Consider the following 22,895-nt stretch of genomic DNA (forward strand, 5'->3'; position numbering starts at 1 on the left):
GGCATTTTTTTTCTACAACCTCTTCGGCTGAAGAGGTTGTAAAAAAAAAATGCCTTTAAAAGCCTCTGATGATCCCAGCTGAGCCGCGCGATCATCAGAGCCTTTTTTTTTACTTTTAAAAGCATTTTTCAGCTGAAGAGGTTGTAGAAAAAATGCTTTTAAAAGTTAAAAAAAACAGCCTCTGATGATCGCGTGGCTCAGCTAGGCATGGGGGGTGGGGGGCAGGGATTTTTGCTACCGGTTCTCTGAACCACCTGCTGCCATCGCTACCGGATCAGGCGATCTGGTCCGAACCAGGAGCATTTCACCCCTGATACAGAGGTATCTATGCTAATTCTCACAACACATTTTCAACTTTCTTCTGGCCTTGTATGTCTATGGAGATTCCCAGTTATCCAGGTCATGGTTGTCCTAAAGGTGCTTTTTCAAAAGGCAACTGGACTTTCTTTGTTTTTCCTTGAAGACATTTAGCTTCTCATCCAAGAAGCTTCTTCAGTTTTGACTGAATGGTGGAGAATGGAAGGATGAATGTTCCTTGCAATCATCTGGTCATTAGCACTCACTCTGAGAGTCATTGCGGCCCATTAAAGGTTTATCTGTGCTCTCAGGATCACCTGAATAGTGCAAAATTGTGGAACCTCCTTGGAATCACTGAAAGGACACATTCCTTACAACACAGCTCTTTCGGCAGTTCCAAGAAGGGATCTGAGATCCACATGCATAATTTACAAGGTGTAGTTTGACCATCCTCCAATACCTGCTTATTTAAAACAGCAGTTAAAACATCAGCCAAACCCTGTACCAGAGCTTTGAGATCTATCCCAGATTTCCTCTGGAACGCCACCTGAGCAGCTGATCAAGCAGGGTAGGGGGAGCCTCAGAAAACTCCAAAACTAAAAGAGATTATTTGTTCCTGACCAAATAACTAACATACCAATAACTAACATACTATACTCTAAATCAACATCAGTGCCATGGGACAAATTACACATTAGCTCTGGAAGAGTTCAGTTGGAAATCAAATTAGTTAAATTGATAATAATTTTGACAAACATGCTATATAATAATTGCAAAGAAGATATTTGCAGTGCACAAAAATAAATTGTGTACTTATCTTATTTTTAGGATCATTATGATTTTGGCATGAGAGCTATAAAAACTGTATTAATAAGAGTTGGTCAAAGGCGTCAAGAGTTGAAACTACAGTAAGTTTTCTTAAGTGGTTTATATTAAAAATAGAACATTATTATATCTCAATTTGTGATCTACAGATTTTATATAAAGATAAGACTCACCGCTCTGAGTCTGAAAGGAGAAGGGCAGTATAGAAATCTGAAAAATAAAATAAATAAATAAAAGTTTTAGTAGAGGAGAGACCTGTTTTACTGTAATTCTATTTGTATTTCTTTTGAGAAAGCTGAAAGAAAACTGAAATCAATAGATTTATCTATGCATGCTTATTTAGAATATAGTCTTTTAAACTCAGAAGGACATATTGCTTCATAGAATTGCAACCTAAATTACCAAGATTCTAAATATTCCTATAGGAATATCTGCATTCATTAACCAACAAAAACTATCTATGAAATTAAGTTTCTTGATCAGTTTTGTTTCTGACTTCCAAAGCATTCAAATTACAGTTCTGTCATACCATAGAATAATGTTTAATTTAAGGCCTACCAAGGGAAGGAGAGAGGAGGGAGAAAAGAAAGAAGGAACTTTGACTGACAATTAATTAGCCATTATGCAGTTAAATATTAGGCAAAAATTGAGGTATATGGATTACTAAAATAATTTATTAATTTTTAGTTTAGAGTAGACATATTGATATCCACGTTAGTGGGAATCTTCTGCATATTTTTTGGTATAAATTTAGTTTCTCTGGGTCCTTTTTGCCATATTTATTTACAAACCATACAAATTAACTTTTTCATTTTTAGATGAAAGTTTTTGTTTGTTTGTTTGTTTTGAACATGACAAAAATTCAGTCTAATATAGGAAAAGAATCAAAACAGCAATAAAACGCCCAACTTCAGCAATATATGATCAAAAATGTGCATTTAAGAATATCTCCTTAAAAAGTGCAGCATGTGTGGATTAATGAAAACAGTATGAGACTTAGAATAACTCATGAAATTCTAATTAGTAGTTTTCTTGTATAATAGATTATATAATAGATACAATACTATTATTGTATAATAGATACAATAAAAAAAGGTTTTCTGCAATGGAGGAAATTCTAATCACAATTGACATACTGAAAGAAGTGAATTTACCAAAGTTAATTGCTGACGATGTTCCAGTATTTGAGGATATTATCAGAGATCTCTTTACAGAAATGGAAGCTCCAAAAGTAAATCCTAAACGATTAGAGGTAATAAAAATAAGAATAATTATTGTTGATACTAGCTATAGAAAAATATTTTTGACATTGGGGTTTTTTAATGTTATTAGCCATTAAGTTTGAGTATTTCAATGATTTTGTAAAGGAATTTAGAGCTGACCTTTGCATATGTATGAGTGAGCCTTCAAAGAGAGACTTGGACAAGAGTTGACAAGATCCAGAGATAGGAGAAAGTGGGAGAAAGAAACTCAAAATAACTCTGCCTTAATTTTAGGATAAGATGGAACAGAGAAAAGTATAGTATAGCCTTTATTGTCATTATACATCATGTATACAACGAAATTGGTTAAAAACGTAGACAGGCTTTAAGGATCCTATTAATATATGCTACAACAGTAAAGCAATATGCCTGGAATCCCAGTAACATTGGTGCCTTTACTTGGCCTATCTTGAAAAACTGACAGATATTCAGGGAACATGGGGCATATTCAGGTGTACATTCAGGCCTACTCAATGTCAAGACAATTAAATTGATTGTGCGTCTTTAATTTTTTTCCCTAATGTTGCCAGAATATCTATATTTTTTCTTAATACTAAAGTTTGATTATTTTATATATTGTCAAACTATTGATCAGTCATAAAACTTCTAACCATCTGTTTTTTAAATAGAGTGCAATATATCTTGCAATACAGCATTTATCTTTGCAGCCTTGGGAAAATCAGATAGAGAAAGTTATACAACTGTACAATCAGCTTATGGTGAGTTCAATGGGACAATCAGGTAATGATATAGAGGTTAAATATGATACAAATATGTAGAACTTAAAATTTTAAGTGAGATCTTACATTACAGGAATTGTATTTCACTAAATGACAGAGATGGATGTTTATGGTGGAATGTAGTCAGGACTCACAGGAGGTAGGGCCTATTTCCCAGAGAGCAAAGAGACATCAGAGCTTGGAATAGTTGGTCAGCAGGAAGAGAACAAAGTTGGAGCCTCCCTAGCAATACACAGAGTATATCTAAAATTATTACAAGTAATTGCTTTAGTCTGGCAAGATTCTGCTATAGACGAATAACAATAAAGGAACTATTCAGAAATTTAACTCCATATAATCATTCTTGGTTATTTGGACCTGACATGTTGCAGCAATTGAGGAGTACAAAATCCCCATCAGCATATGCTTATAAATATACACTTTGTAAGACCTTTAGTTTGTATTTACTAAAATCTAAGCATTAATCATCTAAGGAATATGAATGTTGCAGATTTGATATTTTAAAATACATTTTCAGGCTCGTGTTGGTGTGATGCTTGTAGGCCCCACAGGTGGAGGAAAAACTACCATCAGAACAATTTTAGAAAAAGCCTTGATAATCTTTCCATTAGTTGATACGGAAAGTGCTACCAAACTTGATGTTTTTCAGGTAAGGATTTTTTTTAAGTTACTCTTATGGTATGTATTAGTAGTTGCTCTCTTTTCCTGTAACCTTTCAGAGCAATAATCCATATTTTAAATATTTACTAGTTATTAAACAATGAGTAGTTGGCAGTCATGTTGAGGTATTGCCATAAAGTGTTCTGATGAGATTTCTGACACAAAGCTGAACATCCAACAACTGAAAGAAGCTGTGCTTGATAGGTTAACGTGGAGAGCGCGTCCCTATAAAATTGCCAAGAATCGGACATGAGTGAATGGTTAAAACAAAAAGCGTCAGCAGTACTCAGTCAACTTTCATTAATTTCAGAAAGCCAAAGAAGTTTTGGTTTAGGTTGATACTTGAATGGGAACATGCCAAGAAATTACAGGACAATATGTTGAATAGAAATAAATTATTCAGGAAGAAAGCAATGGCAAAATATGTCCATATTGTTTTCAGAAGATTACTTAAATGAGTTCATCAAATCACCAAAGATCATACTTGATTTGAAGAAGAAGGTATTTAGGTCCTTGCTAAATGTCCACTTGTTCAGTGATCATTCAAATTTAAGATAGTGCTAAATAAGGGAGACTTATTATGGGTTCTTGTAGTTGGGGCCATTGCAGTGTCCTCACAGTCATGTGATTATGATTCTTTGCTGCAATTTAATTATGCAATCAAATTGCAGCAAAAATGTTGCAGTTTCTCCTAGCCATGTGGTCATCATTTGTGATCTTGTGTACTTAGCATCAATCAATAACAAAATACACAAAACCCTTTTTATGGATTTGTACTTACAGGAAATAAAGGTAATAATTGCTCATTTAGAAGGATTTTTTTCTTCCTTAGAGTAATTCAAAGAGAAGCAAAGTGGATACGTTTGTTGTAAACCCAAAGTGTGTTACTATTGATGAACTCTTTGGACAGACAAATCCTAGTACAATGGAATGGTCAGATGGATTATTATCATCAACAGTTCGAGGATTTGCCAAACTTGGGATCAAAAAAGCTAAAAGAAAAGATCCAAGCCTTGGTATAAATTCAGAAATGCAGGATTTATATACAGTGAGTACACAGTAATGTAGTAGAATATTGAGATATTTTTATTTCAAAATGTAGTTACATTTAGCTTACTACATTTATCATTTAGATATTACTAAGCATTTCATTCATTTTTTCATTTAATAACTTGCCAAACCCAGCACATTCTTCTTCAAAAGATGGAAATGATTTATTTTAAAAAGGTAGATGAAATGACACATTGATGATAGAAATGAATATCATTTAGCTTAATTTTTAAAACCCTCAATTTAAATGGTTACAATTATTTTAAATGTATGATTCTCTGAGTTTTAAGTTGCTGCTCTTCTCTTGTTTATTTCCCAGTAGTTTACTTTTTTGTTGGGTGTCCTCTATTCTTATCAGTCATATGCAAACACTTTTCTTTCTTTGGAAATCCTCGAACCTCTATTTGTTCTGAATGTGTTGGAAGCATATTCCAATCTACTTTCTTTTCTAGCTTCCCAGTTTTGCCTATTTAGCCAACACTCTTATGGTGACTCCAACTAGAAATAGAATTCACAACCTGATTTTATTTTGCTTTATTTCTATTTGTCTAAAATTCAAGAGATTTCAGATTGAAATTGTCTTTGATTGGGAACTTCGCAAAATTTCTTACAGAATTAATTTAGTATTTGGCTTTGTAATTGTAGTCTTCCTTTCACCTCATTATTTTAAGGAAATCCAGGATCTTAGTTATGTTTACCTTTTGTAAGTTATAATTATGTGATGTTTACCTAATGTTATATATTGCAATATAATTACTCTTATTTCTGCTTTTTAGCTGAATACAGTGACTATAGCTGATGCAGTTGTGCCTGATGAAATTGTACAATCAACAGAGAATATTCAATGTTAGTATAATCTCATCATAACAAATATGGGAATTATTTCATTATTGTGTGTATCTTAGAGATTCAAGTAGACAACTTTTTGATGTTTAACTAATTATGAACCAGCTCTACTGAAATTAGTTTCAACATCCTCCCTAGGAACAAAAAGGTAGCAATGGAAATCATGTGATAGGTTTTTGCTCCACCCACTTCCTGCTGAAAACCTGACCATATGTTTCTTTCTTTCCATATGCATCTGGATATTAACATTCCATTGAATAAATACATAGCTATTAGTTTGTTCTGTTATGTGCTACTATGGAGAGAATGAGTCAGATAAGAACCTGAACTCCACAGATCAGTGTGGGAAGAAAAAGAAATGTAAACCTAAAGAGGCAGAAAGAGATGAAAACTTTGAGAATATCAGCATATGCCATAGGAGGTTTGTTAATAGTGGCTTTAGGTCAGTCAGTTTCTCTCAAGCCAACTCACTTCACATGATTGTTATTGTGGAGAAAATATGAGGAGAAAAGAATATTAGGTATGTTTGTCACCTTGAGTTATAATTTCTAAATCTATTGCCTCTAGTAGGCAATAGGTTTATAGGTGATGAAAGCCAGTGCATAGTCACTGAATTCCAGCAAAATGGCATCCAAGGTAAAATTCAGCTCTTCTACTGATTCTGTTTCAGGAGAGTCTGCTAGATGTGTTGTCTCCAAAATGAATGAGGTAGGGGTGTGTGTGTGTGCGTGTGCGTGTATATGTGTGTACAGGGACCTTACAGGAGCTCCTCTATAACAGACAGCAAAGAGAACAAGAAATGAAGCAACATTGTCATTCCAAACATTGCATAAACAACAGAAAAGCTCAGGGAGATCTTCAGTCAACACAACATACGTGCACACTTCAAAGCCAAGAATACACTAAAGCAGAAATTTGTCCACCCCAAAGATAAATTACCCAGGCACAAACTAAGCAACATGGTCTATGCAGTACAATGCAGTGATCCATGTAGGTATCTGTACATCAGGGAAACAAAACAACCACTTCATAACCGCATGGCACAACATAGGAGAACAAACCCATCAGGACTAGATTCACAGTCCATTTGCATTTAAAAGACAAAGGCCACTCTTTTGAAAATAGCAAAGTCCACAATTTGGACAGAGGACCTCTGGTTTGAAAGAGGAGTCAAAGAGGCCATATATGTCAAAATTGAACAATCTTCACTCAATAAGGGTGGCGGCGGATACGACATCATCTGTTTCCAGTCTACAACATAGTCCTTTCACAGTTCCAAGAAGGTTCCACATCAGTGGTGAAATCTAAAATTTGTTACTACCGGTTCTGTGGGCGTGGCTTAGTGGGGGGAGGTTAATGTGACTTGATGGGCGTTGCCAATTTTTTTTTTACTTTTAAAACCATTTTTTTACATGTAAAACCATGTAAAAAAATGCTTTCAAAAGGCTCTGATGATCGCAGCTGAGTTGCCTGATCATCAGAGGGTTTTTAAAAAACCCTCTGCCGATCAGGCAACTCAGCTGCGATCGTCAGAGCTTGGATCATCAGAGCCATTTAAAAGAAAAAACTTTTTTTCTTTTAAATGGCTCTGACCATCCCAGCTGAGTTGCCTGATTGGCAGGCAACTCAGCTGGGATCGTCAGAGCTTGGCTTGTCAGAACTTGGCTTGTCAGCGGCATTTAAAGCCTCAGCTGGGCATGGGGTGCGGGGGCAGGGATTTTTGCTACTGGTTCTCCGAACTGCCCGCCGCCATCGCTACCTACTCGCCTGAGCCGGTCCGAACTGGGAGCATTCACCACTATTCCACACCCATTTACACTACTCAGGTGACCCTGATGACATAGATAAGCCTCTTGAAAAAGTATCTTTGGGACAACAAAGTATAGTACTTTTGTGCAATTGTAGGCATCTTTTTTGCTTGTTAAGTCAGGTGATATAACTTTTGACTTTGTTGCATTATTAAAGATACCAAATACAATGACAAAGTTTATGTAAAACTAAGCAGCATTTTTCTGGGACGTCAGAAAGTCTCAAAATTCGCTGCTAGATATCTGAAAAATGTCCAGAGAAATGAATCAAAGAATAATACCTCTTAAATTTTAATGTCTTGAAGTTTTTTATAAGTTTCTGTTATAAATTAGATAGTCAAGGGAAAAGTCTTGCTTGAAAAAAGTGTTACCCCTCTTCACTTAGACAAATATAATCGCTTCTGTAAGTTTTTAATTAGAATAAACTGGTCTTATATAACAATTTTTTTTAAAGTCTGGTACCAGAAATCCAAGAATTGTCTCTTACTGCACTATAAGGTACAATTTAGGGACCTTGGTGCTCTCAGAAAGTTATTTTTTTGCAGAGGTTTCTTTGCCCAAACTTGTATCTTTGTCTCTTTTGAATGTTATATAGATGTTGTTTATGTGTCTATGTCTATTGATGGCCATTTTATCAGAGTTACAGTTCTGGGAATTCTCTTAGCATTTTTGGATTTGGCTTGGTCTAAGATGATCACAGTTTTCCCAGTATGTCTGTGTTATGAAAATAGGCAGGTCTTTTGATGTAGTGGCTGTTGCAGTCCTTACACGCTATGTTGTAGATGACATCTTTTTTTTCCCTGGGGCTGCTAGGTTTTTCGGTTTTCTTAAGATATGTTGGAAGTTTTAGTTGGTTTGTGTGCTATGCTAATGCCATGTGGTTGTAATAGTCTGTTGGTGTTTCTGGGATGTTTTTTATGTATGACAGTATTATCCTTTTCACAGCTTGGGTCATTTGTGCTCTATCAGGTTGAATGGTCAAGCACTTTTTTTTTAAAATAATTTTTTTATTAAAATATTTCAAACTTTACACCACATTTCCACTCTTTACAGCATTCCAATATCGGTATCACTCATATTTACATAATTTCCAATTTCCAATGTCAGCTGGCGACCCCCAGGGGGAGAGCTTTCTCTGTGGGCGCACCCACCCTTTGGAACCAACTTCCTTTGGAGCTCCGGATGGCCCCTGACCTTCGCTTGTTCCGCCATGATTTGAAGACCTGGTTGTTTCGTAGCCTGGACTGATGGGAGTGGGGTTTCTTAATAGTTTTAAATTGATTTTATACTGTTTTAATTTGGACTTTTAATTTCATATTGTTTTAATGTGCAATTGTGCATTTTATTGTTGTGAGCCAGCATGAGTCCATTGGAGATAGGGCCGCATATAAATCGCATTAAATTTAAACTTAAACTTTATAGATTGCTATTCTACATATTCTACAATTATTTAATTATATAGATTTAATCAGGGGTGAAATGCTCCCAGTTTGGACCGGTTCAGACGAACCGGTAGCGATGGCGGCACAAGGCTTTGCCCACCCACTTGATTGTTGTTACTTCCTGGTTTTAACTAGGAAGTAACCTGTTTTTTACTCTCTGCACATGTGCAGAAGGATTTGCGCATGCGCAGAGGGTTGGTGCATGCACTTCCGAACTGGTTGGGAAGGTAAGTAGATTTCACCCCTGGATTTAATTATAATTATTTATTTATGTATATATAGTGCATTTTATCTTTAATTTGTAGCAATATTTACAAATATATACAATATTTTCCCATTTTAATATGACTGTTAAGTAATCTGTATGTACTTTGTATGTATGTATGTACTTTGCATCTATTTTCTAGCCAATTGTACCATGTATTCCAAATCTTATAATACTCTGTTTCTTCTCTATCTTTTAGTTCCATGGTTAACCTATCCATCTCTGTACAATCAAGCACCTTTTTCATTATCCTTACATCAGAAGAAGTGTTATCTTTTTTCCAATTTTGAGCAAATGTAATTCTACCTGCAGTTATTAAATGGAGTATAATATATTGGATTTTTTTACATAGATTTTCTCTTATTATGCCCAATAAAAATAATTCCAGTTTCAACTCAGTTTTTTGTTTCGTAATGTCTTCTAACCATTTCTTTTATTTTGACCCAATATTTTCTAGCCTTTGGGCAAGTCCACCACATATGGAAGAATGTTCCTTATTTATGATTACATCTCCAACATTCCGCCAATCTAGTCAGAACATTTTCGCCAATGTTGCTGGGGGTAAATGCCAACAATAAAACATTTTGTATAAATTTTCTTTATAGGCTGCTGACATTGTTAATTTGTAATTCTTCTCCCATAGTTTTTCCCAGTGTTCTAATTCAATGTTATAACCAAAAATTTTAGCCCAAATTATCACGGTCTCTTTGACCATTTCTTCCTCCATTTTAAATCTTAAGAAATAATTATATGCTTTAGTTATCATTTTTTCCCCTTCCCAAATAAATGTGTGCCAGCCGAGTTGCAAGTCATGGCAAGTCATTGACAGTATTTTTTAAAATTTATCCAGTCTTTTAGTCATGTCACAGCTGTTGCATGGTAATAGAGTTCCCAATCTGGGAGACCAAAGCATCCTTTATTTCTACTATCCTATAGAAGTTTTAATTTTATTCAGGATTTATTCCCTAGCCAGATAAATTTTAATATTACTTTATTTAATTCTTCAAAAAATTTCCTTCCTAATTTTATAGGCACTGTTTGGAAGAGGAATAAGATTTTAGATAATATGTTCATTTTAATTGTGGCAATTTTTCCAGTTAATAATTTGGCCATCAGCCAAATTCCAAGGTATTTCACTTTTTTAGCTGTCTGAATTCCCAATTTTTCCTCCAATTCCTCTTTCTGACTATGGGTAAGGTTCTTAGTTATTATCTTTGTCTTATCTTTATTTATTTTAAGCCCTGCTACTTTGTCGAATTCTTCTATTTCTTGTATTAATGTAGTTCCTGTCTCTAGTGGGTCTTCTATAATAAAAACCAAATTGTCTGCAAAGGCTTGAATTTTATACTCTTCCTTTTTTATTCTTAATCCTTTTATTTCTTGCTTTTGCCTAATATGTGTCAGTAACACTTCTAGTAATAGAATAAATAAAAGGAGTGATAGTAGGCATCCTTGTCTTATTCCTTTGGCTATATTGAATTTGTCTCTTATTTCCCTATTTAGTATTATTTTTGCTGTTTGGGTGGAGTATGTCGCCCTGATCATCCCTATAAATTTTTCTCCAAAGTTCATGATGTTTAATTGATTAATGAGGAACTGCCAATTTAAATTATTGAACGCTTTTTGTGCATCCACAAATATCAGCGCTACTTGCTTCTCGGGATGGGTTTCATAATATTCCAGTACATTCATTATCATTCTTGTGTTATTTCTCAATTGCCTTTCTGGTAGAAACCCATTTTGATCGGGGTAGATAATTTCATTTAGTATTTTTTTAACCCTTTTCGCAATTATTGTGACAAATGTTTTATAGTCGACATTTAATAGCAAGATTGGCCTGTAATTTTTGAGCTGCTGATTATCTGTATTCTCTTTTAATATTAGTGTGAAGTATGCCTCTATGAGTTTGGTAATCTGGGTTGTTCTAGCGCTTCATTATATAGGTCCAGCATTGGTGTCTCAAGTGGCTCTTGGATTTTTTTGTACAGTTCTACAGGAATTCCATCCAGCCCCAGTGTTTTATTATTTTTTTGTTTTTTAATTGCCTCCTTTAATTGCCATCATGGTCATTTTATCATTCAGTATTTCCCTTGTTATATCTGATATTGTAGGCAAATCCCTCTCGTTTAAGTATTGCTTAATATTTTCTTCCAGTATATCCTCTTGGCTATATAGAGTTTTGAAAAAAATTTGGGTGATTTTTTTTTTCTTCTGTCTGATAGTGAAGGGTTCCCATTCTCATCTTGCAATTGTTGTATTAGTTTTTTTTCTTTCTCTTTCTTCAATTTGTACGATAGCCATCTCCCTAGTTTATTTGCGTGTTCGAAGAAGTTTTGTTTCATCATTCTAGGGTTTTGTGCCATTTCTTCTTATTTTATTTTATGTTTTATTAAGTCCCTTTCGCCTTTAATTTTATCATTTTGCGATTCTTTTTGCAGTACAAATTCCAATTCTTTAAGTTTTTCCTACAATATCATTTCTTGTTTCTTCTTTTCCTTATTCCTTCGCGCCACATAAGGTATTGTTAAACCCCGGATATATACTTTAGTTGTATCCCATAGGTTTTGTGATGTTGTTTTTCTGTCACATTTTCTTTAAAAAATAATTTGAGCTCTTTTTCCATCATTTGCACATATTTTTTTTCTTTCAAGATCCTCTGGTTTAGAGTCCAACTCCTCTTTTTTTGCCCCTTCTATTTCACTTTTAAGGGGTTATGGTTCTGCCCAGGTATTTGTCATTATCTCTATTTCCTCTATGTCCCTTCTCAATTCCGAATTCATCCACACCATGTCAATTCTTGACCAGGAATTATGGGGATTTGGAAAAAAGGTGTATTGACTCTTCTTTGGGTTTAATTCTCTCCATCTGTCTTATACATTTAACTCTTGCATCATTTCAAAAAATGTATTTGGCAGTGTTCTCTTCTTCTTTTTTTTTTTTTATTGCTGTGTAGTCTTTCTTAGTATCTGCCACTGCATTGAAGTCTCCTATTAGACATATATTTTCCTGTTCTGACTCTATTATTTTTTGGTGTAATGTATGGTAAAATTCCTTTCTGGAATTTTACAAGAAATTCCTACTTGTAGGCAAATAATGTCCATATTCTGTTTTGAAGTTTTGTCAATGTTTGTTTTCTTTTAGCTGGAGAGTTCAGTCCATTGATGTTAATTGTTAACATTTTAATTGCTTCTTCCATATTATTGTTTATGTGTAAGGCTTGATCCTCTTTTTGCTCTTGTCTCTCTTTGCACTCTTGTCCTCTCACCTTCTCTTTCATGGCGTTCCATTTCCATCTGTTATCTTACATCTTGGTCTGACTCTTTTCTTTCTGATTGCTGTTCTTCTTGGCTTTTGCTTTCTATATCTTCTTTACTATCTTGTTCTTCATCTACAGCTAGGTAATGTTCATAGAATTCTTGCGCCTTGTCCAAAGTATCAATTCTTAATTTCTTTTCTTGCCATGAGATCGGCATACCTTCAGGAATGAGCTATCTGAACATTACCTTATATTTAACCAGTTGCGAAGATAGGAAATGGTAGTTTCTTCTTTGTTCCCTAACCCTTCTTGGTGTTGTGACTCCGACCCCCAAGCCCGTCTTATGGAAGGGAGAAAACTCCGAAAGTGAAGGAGAGGAGTTGGCAAGGCCTCCCTCTCCAGGACCGTCCTCTCTAGCAATGCCTCGGGTATCTTCCGAAGGAGAAGAGATAGGCCAGGAGCCAGGCATTTCCGAGCAGCCGCAGTTAGACAGCGACGGAGATAAGTCTTGGCTGGATACCCGACAGCATTGGAAAGACAAGCGCACACAGCAGAGAAGGAGGCATGCCAGAGATTAAGCTGAGTCACTGGACCACACCCCACAGGGGATAAAAGGGGGTGTGGTGGCCATTCAGGCTTTGTGACGGACAAAACTGAAAGCTAGCAAGTCATTCTGCATTTCTGGAACTTTGTTATATGCTCTGCTTGGACTGATTTTTTGGACTGGACTTGACTATTCTTTGGCTTTTGTGGACTTTGATGTTTTTGGTCTGAGGAGATAAACCTCCCTTTGTAAGTAAAAAACTGTTGGCAAGCAGCCACTGGGTTATCTGTTTCACTGTTATCAAAGGAAATTCTTGTCTGCTGGTTTATTTTAACTCTTGGTCGACTGCTGGTGTGCATGTGTGAGACGGGGACAGAACACTTGGGACTTGTTTCAGGGTTAAGATTTCTTTCCCTTTGTAGATCAGTAGTTCATCTCTTGTCCTCTTATAGACTTCATCCCTAGTTGTTTTCCTTGCAAACCTCACATGGACTTCTCTTGGCAGTTTATAACAACGTATATAGTTGGTTTCTATAGATCTCATCTATGTCATTTTGAGTCTCTTGTTTACTTTTCTGCAAAACGTCGGTACCATGAGGTTTAGTAGGTCTTCATCCTTGTTTTCTACTACATTTTGGAATCTCAGAAAAAATGCTGATTTCTCCATTTCCAGGTCGACTATGGCCTCTTCCAGGTCTCTATTTGCTGCCATCAGTTTTTGTTCTGTTGTTTCTAATTTCTTTTCTGTTTGTTCTGTTCTGGTTTCCATTGTCTTTATTTTCTGTTCATTTCTGGCTGTCGCCTCCTGTACCATTCATATTTTATCATCCAGTTTACAGATGTCTCCTTTCACCTCTCCCATCTCGCTCTTTATTTCTTCATGATTTTTTGTTATTGATTCCTGTGTTTTCATCATCGTTTCTTGGATCATAATAAGGGTTGACTGCATATTCTGTAGACTCAATGTAGAGCCTGAATTCTCATTACCCAACATATTTTCTATTGAACATTGTCCCAATGGGGAGGCTATCATCGATCTTGTTGTTTTTCCTGTTTTCGTAATAGTCGTCATATTTGTCATTTTCAAAATCCTAAATAAGTTCTTCCACAATACCATAAATTGACTACTATTTACCTATCAGGTTTCCACTTCCCTTATATGTAATTCCCCTAGTCTAGACACTCGTCATATACCAGTTGTTATTTGGAATTAGATAATATATAGTATAATATATTGTTATACCTACAACAATGACCACGGTATCAGTGATTTAATAAAGTCTGTAATATATTATAATCTAGAGTCTAGAAATTCTAAATATTGATATAAATTCTGAATATTGATATAAATAACAATCTAAATCTAGTTACATCTTACAGACATAAAGTTATAAATATTATAGAAGTTATAAGAGTTGTGCTTTAGATATGTATAAAATTATAAAGTTAAGTATGAATTGTTAATATTTTATAAATCCATACACTACTGTACAATCTATTTGTGAATATTTATAGGGTACTATGTAATATTCTCTTTTAAGTTAATTCTTTATAATGTAGACATTTATACATATATAGATATAAGAGTAAGTAGCATATATACAGAAAAGCTATGAAATTGTATCTGGTTTATATTTTTTACTGTTAATAGGTATGGTCTATTGTCCAAATGTTGTGGAGTAATCTCCTTTAGGATCACTAATTATAGTCAATAGGGTCCACCAATATTTGGAAATAATTGACAAATTCTTTGTCCATTAGTGTTGCTATTGCATCAGCTGCTCTTCATCTCTTTATTCCCAAAATGTTACCTTCCTCTTATTTAGCACAGTTACCATCACTTCTCCACATCACCGTCTCTATCAAAAAAAGGAATTCTCTTTCAAACAGCAAAGATTCATCACAATCCCAGTCCGAATGCTTAGTCTGTCCTTAAATTTTTAAAAAAACACCAACTCAGACCTTCAATCACTCCTTCCTCTTGATCTGTCAGTATAAGTATCCATCTTCCCAAGCCTCCACTCCCACTGCTAAATTGCCGCTTTTTTCGCCTTGGAGACTCACTTGTCAGCAGATATAGTTTGTAGGTCTCAGGATCTCAGAGAATCAATCAGGTATCCGACTCAATTTCATCAAACTCTGCCAATACTCCACACTACTTCCCTCTCTTCTCTTCCTACTCCATTCAACCAGGCTGTCACACCTTTGGATCTGCCATAGAGGCTGATCTCTTTCGCACCGGATTCAAGGGGTTCCTCTTGCTGTAATGGGAGATCGCTCTTCTCCCCATTACCCCTGGAGCTTCCCCTCTATATTGCTGGTCCCTCCAGGATCCAACTTCGCCTCTGAGGGCCTCCAAACGCAAAAAATTGGAAACGGAGCCCCATTCATTTATTGCTTAATGCATTGTAAGCCGCCCTGAATCTCTGGAGAAGGGCGGCATATAAATCGAATCAATCAATCAATCAATAAATAATTTGCACAACACCTCCGTGACCTCACAACCCAGTCAGGTACTTTTTGATGAAGTTGCATGGATATCCATTTTGTTGGAAGATGTATAGATGATCAGTTTCCTTTTTCTGATTTTGAGGATGCTGCAATATATTTGTGCTCAACTAAATAGTGTTCTTATATAGCTTCTTTTGTGGAAAGTTGAGTTGTTACTTTGGTAGTGGAACACTTGGTGTGGGTGGTTTTCCAATAAACTTGTATTTCTAGTTTGCCATCGCTGTCTCTGCTGATGGATAACATGTTTTCTTTTTACCTTGGAAGAATTTGGACACTATCACTTAGGGGTGTACTCACTTTTGTTGCCAGCAATTTAGACATTAATGGCTGTGTGTTGCGTTCTTTTGAGGGGACAGCAAATTTACACTGTTACACAAGCTGTATACTCACTACTTTACATTGTAGCCAAGTGTCATTTCTTCAGTGTTGTCACCTGAAAAAATATACTTAAATATTATATATACTTAACAATTCCAGGTGGCATAATGATCCCATAGCAGATTTTTCTATTGTTCCCAATTAACATATTATAAAATACCATTTAAAAAGCAATAAAACATCATAATTTCTTCTGTAATTTGATTATCATAAAATAGATAATTTAAGAATAGGATTTAAACATGTTTTCCAAAAAACAAATGGATGTGTGATTTTTTAAAAAATAAAATGTGAATATTGTTTTTAATAACTATTTTACATTTTTAATTGCGCTTAAACTAGCTTTTTTTGTTGTTCTTTTAGGTGAAACTGCTGTTGACTGGCAGTGGATTATCCTAGATGGCCCAGTAGATCCACTTTGGATAGAAAACTTAAATTCTGCGCTAGATGACAGCAGAACATTATGTCTTGCTAACAGTGAAAGAATTTATCTATCACCAGCCTTCAGAGTGATATTTGAAGTGGACAGTGTGTCTCAAGCCAATCCAGCCACAATTAGTAGATGTGCCATGGTTTACGTGGTAGGTTTTGTTTTAAAAAGTAATAGTATACTTTCACATAATATTCTATATTTTTCATTTGCCGCCTTTAGCACACTAGCAAATAAACAAAATAATTATATTTGCAAAGAGATGGATGGTTTAATGCCCAGTTAATGAATTTCAGATGTAAAATGTGTGCACTTGACTAGATAAATATATTCCATAATGAATATTTTATAATTCAGTTTCAGTATGATTTCGTGACTATTCTAGAAATTGGTGAGATCAGACCCAACCAAGATCCCAAGAAGAATGAATCCATTATAAATTCATTGCCCACCCACTTTCTCTTCTGCTGATTTGTTGTTTGCTGCAAATATACTTTCCATTTTGGTTTTTTGGGGCAACAGAGATTTTTGGCATCAAAATGGATGATCCTAGCAACAACTGGAAACTTTTCTGAGTTTGCTATTCTTATTCTTGGGAAGTAATAATTGCATAATAAAACTCAGGAATAGATCTGAGAATTATCAAATGGCAGATTTGTATAAAAGAGATTTCAAGTTTTCCCAAGAAGTTTCATTTTGTCCTTTTTCTTAAATAATGTGACTTTCTACTGAGTCCCAATCCATTTTTCTAAACATTTCTTCATTGCACTAAACCAGTTGTCAAACTCAAGGCCCACGGGCTGGATCCAGCCCGCATGGTGCTTAGATCTGGCCTGCGTGGCTACCCTGGAAACAGTGAAGGACTGGCTTGCTGTGCCTCTGTCAATGAAAATGGACTTTGGGAAGACCATGCGCGCCCCTCCTGAGCTCCGTTTTCACTAGCAGAAGGCTGCAGGAGGCCATCAGAGCCACTCTCCCTGATCTCTCCTTCCTCCGCTGGAGACAATGGATTCCCCCAGCCCTACCTGGGCTACCACAGGCGCCCCTGACACAAGTAATGTCAAGCTGACCATGCCCACCCCACCCACACCCATCCTGGCCATGTCTACCGGCCCCCCAAGATCAAACACAAGCCTCATGTGGCCATCAATGAAATTGAGTTTGACACCCCTGTACTAAACTATCTGAATCCTATCTTGTGAAAGTATAAGATTTTAACTTGTACTTCACTCTCCTGTAAATTAACATGTATATGCTAACAGTAATAATCATATATTTCATTCTTTAATAAACCAAATTGTAGGCATTATGAAAGAAAAGGTGAGTATTTATTTATTTGTTTGTTTGTTTGTTTGTTTGTTTAAATTTATATGCCGCCCTTTCTCCAAGAGGACTCAGGGCGGCTCACAACAATAAAACAGAAAAATAAAACAAAATTCCAGATTAAAAGTTACACATAAAATCCCTAAAATCAATTAAAATCCATTTTAAAAACCCTCATCAGTCCAGGCCGGCTAGGCGAAATAGCCACGTTTTTAGTTCGCGGCAGAAAGAGCGAAGGTCGGGGGCCATCCGGAGCTCCAGGGGGAGCTGATTCCAGAGGGTAGGTGCACCCACAGAGAAGGCCCACTCCCTAGGGGTCGCCAGCCGACACTGTCTGGCCGACGGCACCCTGAGTAGGCCCTCTCTGTGGGAACGCACCGGGTGATGGGGAGCTATTGCTGGCTGCAGAAGGTCCGCCAAATACCCCGGTCCTAAGCCATGTAGGGCTTTATAGGTAATCAGCAGCACCTTGAATCTCACACCGAGGGCAACCGGTAACCAATGCAGGTCGCGCAGGAGGGGTGTAACATGAGAGCGTCGGGACACTCCCATCACTAGCCGCGCAGCTGCATTCTGCACCAGCTGAAGCCTCCGAGTGGTCTTCAGGGGCAGCCCCATGTAGAGAGCGTTGCAGTAGTCAATCCAGGAGGTGACCAGCGCATGAGTGACCGTGCGTAGGGCATCTTGGTTCAGGTAGGGGCGCAACTGGCGCACCAGATGAATCTGGGCAAATGCCCCCCTGGTCATGGTTGTAACATGATCTTCCAGAGACAACAGTGAATCCAAGAAGATGCCTAAGTTGCGCGCCCTGTCAACAGGGGGCAACACCTCACCCCCTGTAACCAGCGGTGGAGCATCCCCATGGAACCGAGATGCCAGTACCCACAGCCACTCCATCTTGGCAGGGTTGAGCCGAAGCCTGTTCCTCCCCATCCAGAGCTGCACCGCTTCCAGGCACCGGGACATCACGTTGAGGCATCGCTGGGCTGATTCGGGGTGGATAGAAAAAGTTGGGTATCATCAGCATACTGATGATACCCCACCCCAAAACCACAGATGATCTCCCCCAGCAGCTTCATATAGATGTTGAACAAAAGGGGAGAGAGGACCAACCCCTGGGGCACCCCACACGTAAGGGGCCTCGGGACCGACCTCTGTCCTCCTGCCAATACCGCTTGCGAACGACCCAAGAGGTAGGATGAGAAACACCGTAAAACAGTGCCTCCCACCCTAACCCCTCGAGGTGTTGCAGTAGGATACCATGGTCGATGGTATCAAAAGCCGCCGAGAGATCTAACAGGACCAGGACAGAGGAATGTCCCCTGTCCCGAGCCCTGCAAAGATCGTCAACCAGCATGACCAATGCAGTCTCGGTGCTGTACCCGGGCCTGAAACCCGACTGGTACAGGTCCAGGTATACTGCTTCCTCCAGGGCCAACGGGAGCTGATGTGCCACCATGCTCTCAACAACCTTCGCAATAAAGCGAAGGTTGGAGACAGGACGAAAATTGTTCAAGATAGCTGGATCCAAGGCAGGTTTCTTGAGGAGGGGTCTCACCACCGCCTCCTTCAAGGCGGCAGGGAAGCTCCCCTCACCCCAGGAAGCAGTAATCACTGCCTGGATCCAGTCATGTGTAACCTCCCGAGCCGAATAAACAAGCCAGGAGGGACACGGGTCCAACACACACATGGTATGAGTAGTTAGCTTTAGAAATGGAGCAATGAAAAAATACTTCTGGATCATATTGTGCACATATATGCTACACAGGAAGTAGAATAATGAGATAAAACAAATAGCATTGACATAATTACATATTAAGGATATGGGATCATATTTTTTGTTAAGAGTTTGTTGCAAAAAACATCCAGAAGCACACACAGATAACTGATTCATTAATTTCTTTATATTCATAATAACACACAAAGTATATTTACAATACCAACAGTTGATTCTTCAGCTCAGATCAGCAGACATGTTCACACACACAGAGTACAGTAGAGAGCTTTAGTTTCACTTTTAGCTCTGCAGAGACTCAGAAGCTCCAGACTAAGACACGCCCTGGCTCCAGTCTGTCTCAACTCCCAATTGGCTGACTTTGTTACTATGTCCTATTCCAGTTGATGAATATACTCTGACACTCCTCCCTTCATAACTGGAATAAACATAAATCCAATTAACTTAATATTCTTCCCATGGTGCACTCCACCCAATGACTTGGTCATTATGTCTGCCAAATTGTCCTCTGAAGAACAGTGAAGCAAGCTAATCAATTTACATTTTATGATTTCCCTGACATTACAATATTTAATGTCCACATGCTTGCTTTTATTCTTTACTCTGTCACCTGTTGCCATTTTAATGCAGGCAGCATTATCTTCATACACCGTTACAGCTTCATTTACCTTTACATTAAAATCCTGTAACAGCTGTATATACCAGATTACCTCTGAACAGAATTCAGACAAAGCAATAAATTCTGCCTCCATAGTTGAAAATGGTGACAGTTATTTGCTTCCTGGACTTCCAACCAATTAAAGCTCCGCCAAACAATACCACAATCCCAGAATTGGACTTACTAGTTTTTACATCAATTGCAAAATCGTTATCAACATAGCATTTTAATTTTAATTCTTCAGAGACTTGTATTTGAAGACCCAAATTCACAGTTCCCTTCAAATACCTGAGAACCCTTTTTACACCCACCAAAGCAATTGCGTTGGTGCAGCAGTAAAGCGACTCAAAATGCTTATTGCACAAGCTACCACTGTGACAGATATAACATGCTCCCTATTGCTGACTGATATATCTCGTGATCACAGGCTTCACTTTCGTCCTCACCCAAACTGTTATGAAAATCTGTGCTCATAGATGTTGGAGCAGTATTACAATCTTTCATGTTATATCTCTCCAACAATTGTTCAATTTTTCTTTTTTGACTAAGAGCATAACCACCTTTCTCAGTCTTTTGTATCTCAGTCTTTTGTATGTCTACATTGCAAAGGATGTGATACACAAAGATCACCCACAAATGCTAATAGTTGACAATCCCCACCTTGTAACTTTCCAGTGTATATACAACCATCAGCCTTGCAACTCTTGAACCCAAGACCCTTCAATGCAGTATCCAAACATATATTCCAATTCCTGGCTGACTGCTTTAGCCCATAAATGGCCTTGTTCAATTTATACACCGGGTTAGGACTTTTACTATCATAAAGTATGCACTGTTTGTTTCATGTGTGGCTGTGCATAACATCTCAGATAGGATCCTCACCAAAGCCGAAACCAATGTCCTTTCCAAAGGATTCAACTTTGCAGTCACTCCCAAACACATCCCCACTGAAACCATTATATGCAGAGTTGAAACCAGCCTGACCAAAGTCAACCCCGATGATGCTAACAGAATCAGACTCGAAATCACCAACATTCTCTGCACCAGCAAGCCACCCAAAAGCAACTTACCCAAAGAGGAACAGATAGCACTACTTAACCTGAAAGAAGACACTAGCATAATAATCCTACCTGCAGACAAGAGAAACGCCATGGTGGTTATGAACACATCTGACTACCAAACCAAATTAACCAACCTATTCCAAGACCCCACATACAAACCCCTAAACACAGATCCCACCACCTACCTGGAAAAAACAACTAGATCCAAAATAAAAGCCTCCCCCATCAGCGAAGAGATCCAGCAAAGAATCATTCCCAGAGAGAAATCATCCAGATGCCCTAAACTCTATGGTCTCCCCAAGATACACAAAGAAGGAACCCCACTTAGACCCATAGTCAGCTCCATAGGCTCACCTCTACAAAACCTAGCCAAATTTCTCGCCAAACAACTACAGCCCTATGCAGAATCCATCAACTCACCTGTAAAAAACTCATTCCAGTTCATAGAGATCATAAAGAAACAAAATTTACAGCCCAGCGACCTACTCGTGAGCTTCGATGTCATATCCCTCTTCACCCAAGTGCCAATCAAAGAAGCCCTGACAGCTATCCAAAACAAATATAACCCCCCCAAGCACATCCTAGATCTGACCAACCACTGCCTATCCAACACATACTTCATCTATAACGGACAAAAATACAAACAAATAGAAGGAGCACCCATAGGATCACCCCTCTCACCTGTCATTGCTAACCTCTACATGGAACACTTTGAAACCCAAGCTCTAGAAAAATCTGATCACAAACCCAAACTCTGGCTCAGATACGTAGATGACACCTTCATAATGTGCCCACATGGGAAAGAAAAACTGGACAACTTCCTCACACACCTCAACAGCCTACACCCCAAAATACAGTTTACCATGGAAACAGAAGTGAACAACCAACTTCCCTTCCTGGATGTCTTAGTCTACAAAAAATCCAATGGCTCCCTAGGACACACCATCTACCAGAAGAAAACACACACAAACCACTATCTGCACGCACTCTCACACCACCACCCAGCACAGATCAACTCCGTAGCCAAGACACTCATCTCCAGAACAAAACACTTAGCTGACGAACAACACCTAAAAACCGAACCACACACTCACACTAACGTACTAACATCCAATGGATTCCAAAGAAATAAGATTACCAACCTAATCCAAAAAGAAACCCCCACTAAAATCCAAGACAGAGAACAAGAAAACGGCAAAGCCCTCCTCCCTTACATAAAAGGCACCACAGACAGAATCAGCAAGACCCTCCACAAACACAACATCAAGACAGCATTCTGCACAAACCGAAAAATATCCACCATCCTAAGAAACCCCAAAGACAAAATTGAGTTAGAAAATCAAGGAGTATACGAAATCCCATGCACCGCCTGCCCCACCACATACATCGGACAAACCAACAGAAGAATAAGTGCACGCATTGAAGAACACAAGAACTCAGTCAGAAAAGAGGAACCAACTTCTTCCCTGGTCCAACACCTCAAAGCCACAGGACATGATATTGACTTTAAAAAGACCAGAACTATTGCCAAAACTGAACACTTTAACAACAGAATAATCAGAGAAGCCATCGAGATAGAAAAACGTCCACACAGCATGAATAAATGAGATGATACCCCCCGCCTACCAGCCATTTGGAAACCCGCCCTTATTGACAAATGAGTCCCTAACACAAAGAATGACACCAGACCCACACTCATGAGAGCCACACAGGATGTAACCACCACACATCCACGCAGAAAGCAGACTCAAACCCACACTGATGATGAGGCACGACCGCGGACCAGAAGCCAGACCACAGCTGC

General features: G+C 37.8%; 1 protein-coding gene across 1 annotated transcript in view; it reads left to right on the top strand.

Annotated features, from left to right (window-relative positions):
- The window catches only part of DNAH14 (dynein axonemal heavy chain 14), a 238,523-nt gene that overhangs the window by 107,340 nt on the left and 108,288 nt on the right, over positions 1-22,895 (top strand). The window contains exons 38-44 of the mRNA XM_070957448.1: positions 1,126-1,205; positions 2,203-2,374; positions 3,014-3,103; positions 3,642-3,773; positions 4,617-4,832; positions 5,611-5,680; positions 16,248-16,465. Of these exons, the coding sequence (XP_070813549.1) occupies positions 1,126-1,205; positions 2,203-2,374; positions 3,014-3,103; positions 3,642-3,773; positions 4,617-4,832; positions 5,611-5,680; positions 16,248-16,465 (978 nt within the window). The remainder of the gene's footprint in view (positions 1-1,125; positions 1,206-2,202; positions 2,375-3,013; positions 3,104-3,641; positions 3,774-4,616; positions 4,833-5,610; positions 5,681-16,247; positions 16,466-22,895) is intronic.

Source organism: Pituophis catenifer, unplaced genomic scaffold (genome assembly GCF_029215685.1).
Source record: "Pituophis catenifer annectens isolate HBS135680 unplaced genomic scaffold, rPitCat1.0.hap2 SCAF_1, whole genome shotgun sequence".
Classification (NCBI taxonomy): Eukaryota; Metazoa; Chordata; class Lepidosauria; order Squamata; family Colubridae; genus Pituophis; species Pituophis catenifer.